This window comes from Sinocyclocheilus rhinocerous, unplaced genomic scaffold, assembly GCF_001515625.1.
Source record: "Sinocyclocheilus rhinocerous isolate Xijiao unplaced genomic scaffold, SAMN03320098_v1.1 scaffold191, whole genome shotgun sequence".
Classification (NCBI taxonomy): domain Eukaryota; kingdom Metazoa; phylum Chordata; class Actinopteri; order Cypriniformes; family Cyprinidae; genus Sinocyclocheilus; species Sinocyclocheilus rhinocerous.
In genome coordinates, this window is record NW_015625580.1 from 393,202 (window position 1) to 398,572 (window position 5,371).

The window sequence follows — 5,371 nt, forward strand, 5'->3', positions numbered from 1 at the left end:
CAATAAAAAAAAAAAAATAAAAAAAAAAACCTGCCCACAATTTGTTTCCTGTTCTCTCTTGATGTATCAGTTTCAATTAGAGAGCTGGTCTATCGAAGAAACAAAAGGCATGACTTTATTTTAGCTTTTTCTTCTTCTTGCCCCGTGCTTGAGGAGGCGAACGGACCTGCCACCCCCCACCCCTGGAACGCGATCGGACCAAGGGAGGGCCCCCGCACCCTACATCGTAGCTAAGGATCCCTGCAGCTAAGGACGGCCCTGCTTCTTCCATATTATACAGTTGTGGTCAAAATTTAACATATAATTTGCGGTATCTGCAAAATGTTAATTATTTTACCAAAATAAGAGGGATCATACAAAATGCATGTTATTTTTATTTAGTACTGACCTGGGGCCAGTTCTTCGTACCTCGCTTAATACATCTGAGATGATTTGAAAGATGCCAGATCTTCTAATCGTGATAACTGATCTCTGGCTAATTTGGTTCTTCAAATGAATTTGCGGATTTAATTAAAATATCTGGATTAAGATGTCTAAGATTACTGCGCGTTCTCGTGTTCCCCAAAAAGGGCAGTTCTATCGATACTGGAAACCACGATCAGCAATGCAGCGATTGGCTGGCGGCAAGACAGCAACGTAATGACATCATATCATTAAAAAAAGACACCTGACGAAAAACTTGACAAATTTCTGGACCTTTATAAGGAAACAGCCTTAAGGAAACAACAGTGAACAAAACTACATAAATGTTACAATAGATAACTGAAATGTGCACTGTTTTTATTTATTTTATTTATTTATTTATTTTACATGATTCCCAATTATTTATATTCACAATTTCAAGTATTTTTACAGGCTATACTTATTTCAATGTTGTAATTAGCAATTCATGTAATTTTATCTTATTTTAAAATTAATTTTAAAATTATTATTATTATAAATGATTGTCCCCGGATTAGTAGGGTACTCTTGTAATAGAGTAGCAGTGGCTGGGATAGATTTTAAATATCAATTCCACTTAAAAAGATGCAATCTAATTCTGTTTACATGAAATAAGCCTGCTCCCAAGCAGGTTTAAGTTTATGGACCTGTTGCTATAACAGCTAGTCCAGGATGAGCTTCGAAGAACCAAATAATCCAAAATCATGCCAAATCATCAACAATCAAAGTTAGCGACGTACGAAGAATGGGCCCCAGAATAAGATAATTCACATAAAAGACGTTTATATTAGGAGAAAATAATAGTTGAATTTTAAAAAATGACCCCATTCCAAAGTTTACATGAGCTTGATTCTTTATACTCTGTTGGACGATCCACAGCTGTTTTTTTTTTTTGTGATGGTTGTTCATGAGTCAACTGTTTGTCCTGAACAGTGAAACTGCCCACTGTTCTTCAGAAAAATCTTTTGGGGTCCCACAAATTCTTTGGGTTTCCAGCATCTTTTGCGTATTTGATCCCTTTGCAACAATGACTGTATGATTTTGAGATCCATCTTTTCACACAGCGGACAACTGAAGGACTCATACGCAACTATTACAGAAGGTTCAAACGTTCACTGATGCTCAAGAAGGAAACACGATGCACAGTGTCCAATGTTTGAAACATGTAATCATAATAATAGTGATTTTAAAATTAACCTCTCATTTTCCTTCAAATAGAATAACATATAATTAAAATAGACAGTTAGCATTACATAGTACATAGGTTAGAATCTAAAAAATTAACTGGATTTATTTATGTTTCATACACAAGTAATGCAACGTTTTTAAAAGCCTTTTAGTTTAATTAAGCTTAATTTCTGCCTTCTCAGTTTAAGTAAAATCAATGCAGTCACAAAGTTATAACTAGCGGTAATAAAATGTGTGTTATATTTTTACGATAATCCAATTAAAATAATCTGAATTTACTTGCTGATGAAGTAAATTGATTTGAAAAAGACAATAATTATGAAGCTATAAAATCAAGCGTAGCGTTAGTTTTGTCAGGTCACGTTAGTCAAGCTCGCATCAGCTGACTCTCAGCTGATCCCCATCTACCTATAGGAATACGACACCTATCTAAGCATTCATATATAAGGTCCCTCAGTATTATCAGCAGTTTTCGCATTGCTCAATAGCTAATTACCCTCCTCCATCCCCAGCTCCTCCTCTGTCAGTCAGGATTCAGCCTTCTGTTATTGTGACAACATTTAAAAAAATCATTTGTTATAAAAGAATAACAAAGTGGTAGGCCACAGTGCATGTGATGCAACCTACATTTGAGTGTATGTATTTAGCAATGCTGGCCTGTTCAGTCATGTCCCAATGTGCAGGGACCTCTCATATTTACACAGCAAACAACTCAAATGATCTCACCCTTTCTTATCTATGTAGTGTGTCAATAAAACAGAGGGCACTTTCAGCCAGTTCATAACATAATGAATCCATATTGTCAGCTTGTCAGTCACAGTCATATATGAACTCACCCTGAAGGCACTTTTTAATTTAATATATACAGTGTTACATGATATACATTGTATACCTGGTACGTTATTTCTGTCACTCAGCCTTTTACCTTCATTGTGTGAATATTTCCTGTAATTTAGCCTGTGGCGTATTGCATGTCAACACCATTATGCTTTTATCTTTACTTGCTGAATTGGGTCTCACAGGGCTTGACGTGTGTAATGTTATTTTGGTTCATGAATGTAAGAAAACAACAGATAACTAACTAAATCATCATAGCATCATAGTAACAGCCTGAGTTTATAATGCAATATTAACTCAAAGAGCAGCTGGCGGTCTAGTCTGTGGTAAACCAAAGCACTTAATGTTGCTCTGGGCTTGCTTGATTTAGTCTGAACTGGCAGCGTGCTGGAAACAGTACGAGGGCACTGTTCCTCTGAATCAGCCTATTTTTATCTTTTAGATTGCATCTCTACATTTGCATGACTGGTTTTATTATACTGGTGACGCATGCCCCTAACAAGTGTCTGGCTGCAGGAGATACTAGTCTTTAAAAGACATGCCTGTTGATGTTTTATTGGTGCCAAACATTCAATCACAGAACTATTAGAAGGATACCTCTGCAGGAACAGTAAACTGACTCAGCAACTCACCATATTGTTTCAGGAAAGAGTATCTGGCAGAGATTTGCCAGAAATGATGAATAAGCCTGCACCTGAATGGAAACAAATTAATGCTTTGTCACCTGTGAATCGCAATAATTGTTATGCTTGTAGGGACTAGCGCAGAGTTGGTTCATTGTTTCCTTTGTTAGCAGCATCCAGGAAATTCACACATTTAATGTGTGTGTTTTTTTTTTTTTCAACTTCTTGGTATCAGCAAAATCTCTGACCTGTAAGAAAGTGCATTCACACGGACATAGATAGTGGTATTTCTCAGTGATAAATTTCTCAGACGAAAACGGCAGATAGTTGCACAAACCCAATTTGGTGATTTGATGATGACTTGTTGATTCTTATATGTATTAAAACGTTCTGTGATCTAAGGGTTTAGTGACCTGTGTTGTGGTGTATGATGATGGGGCCTGGTTTGGGGGGGATATGTAGATGTTTTCTATCCCCTGCTTGAAGAAGAACTGAAAACATCTTGAACATTTTTATTTGCTTATTTATTGTATTTGTATTTCTGTTTTAAGAATAATGGTTCATCGCAGTACCATGTTTTGTTCTTGTTTCAGTATCCAAATGAGTAGGCTTGACATCTCATTTCCTCTCTGTAAATCAAAAAACAAACAACAGAAATAACCTTCTGTTCTTTTTTTTCTGAATAAAATCAGTCAGGAGTGGTACCATAATTACAATTACAGTGATGAGAATAAGCTTTATGCATTACAGTTTTGAGAAGTAGGAGTTAAAATTTACTTAATTATCATGAAAATAAAGTAAAAAAAATCTTATTGGTCCTGAATTTTCATTTATAATTTTTATAATTTTATGAAAAATCATCCAAACATATATTCTTTTGTGAGTTGAGCCCACTTGGAATGCAGCTTGTTTGATCTTTGTTCTTTAAATGATCACATTTAGCAGTAGCACCACATACAGCATGACCTACATTGCTGTCCAAACCTGTGCAAACAGGGGACTTCAGTTTGGCTTTTATAGTTTGACCTTTAGAGTCATCTCTGTATCTCAATGTCGTGAGATTTAAACTGTCACTTTGCAAAACTCCAAACTAAATCACTTTTCTTGTACATTGTCTGATACTTAAACACCCTCCTGGTGATCTTAAAGGTTTTAGTGGCAGCACAGATTTCAAAAGACAGCAGCGTTTGATCCGTCTCTGTGTTTGTGACCCATCTGACTTGATTTTACAAACACATGCAGCGCATAATTGAGTGGGCCGAGTTTCATTGCACTGATGTCTGTTCCCAACACATCTGCTTTCCTCTGCTCCATTTCTTCTGGACACAGTGTCCTATACATCTTGCTCTATATCCTTCCTCCTATAATCAGATCATTCTGAAAAGTGTTTCTATTATGTCTTCTGTGTTGACAGGCATTGCGAGGTCCACTAGTGGCAGGCTGAGGAGGCCAGAGAGAGGAGAGGCAACAAGTCCTACTGGTACGTGTTCACATTCACACGCAGGTTTGCTGTTGTTCATTGCTGCGATACACAGATCAGTGGTTCACCAAAAATGGCTAGCAGGTTTTCCTTGATAGGGTCTTGGACAGGAGGGAACAACAATGTTAAATGCAAATAATGAAATGCATCTAAGCATATAAGCATGCAAAATGAATACTTTTAAAAGGAGGAGGAACCTCTGTTGTTGTTGATGATGTCAAAAGCTGTGTGTCCAATCAAACTACAGTATTTCGGTAGAAGCAACCAAATAAAAAAGATCCAGACTGCATTAGATACAGCAAGGAAAAACATGGTTTATGCTGTACACAGTTTGTTTTGTGTGGTGAATTATTGGCCGATGAAAATTTGTTTAAAGGGGTCATATGATGCGATTTCAAGTTTTCCTTTCTCTTTGGAGTGTTCTTTAATGTAAAAATAATGTAAAAGACATTTTAAAGCTATGTTGTTCATGTTATAAGTTAGTCATTTATAATAGTAAATATTTAAAATATTGTTAACATTAATACTACTACAACTATTATTATTATTAATAACAACAACACCAATAATAATAAAAATAATAATAATAGTTTGTATTTAGTTTTATTACTATTAGGGCACATGTATGTTTTCGTAAAAGCCTTCGCTGCATCAGACATTAGGCTCTGAGTTATGATTGACATTGCTTGTGAACACAGCTGTTTATGGAGTGCTTGAAGATATACGTACAGTGAATAAAGGCATTTAGTTTCACATTCATAATCCTGTTTCTTGTTTGCTGCCATTGGTAAAAAAAAAAATT

General features: G+C 35.8%; 1 protein-coding gene across 1 annotated transcript in view; it reads left to right on the forward strand.

The window, feature by feature from the left end:
- Positions 1-5,371, forward strand: part of LOC107753255 (septin-9-like) — a 117,890-nt gene that overhangs the window by 7,724 nt on the left and 104,795 nt on the right. Inside the window, exon 2 of the mRNA XM_016569378.1 lies at positions 4,504-4,569. Within this exon, the coding sequence (XP_016424864.1) occupies positions 4,504-4,569 (66 nt within the window). The remainder of the gene's footprint in view (positions 1-4,503; positions 4,570-5,371) is intronic.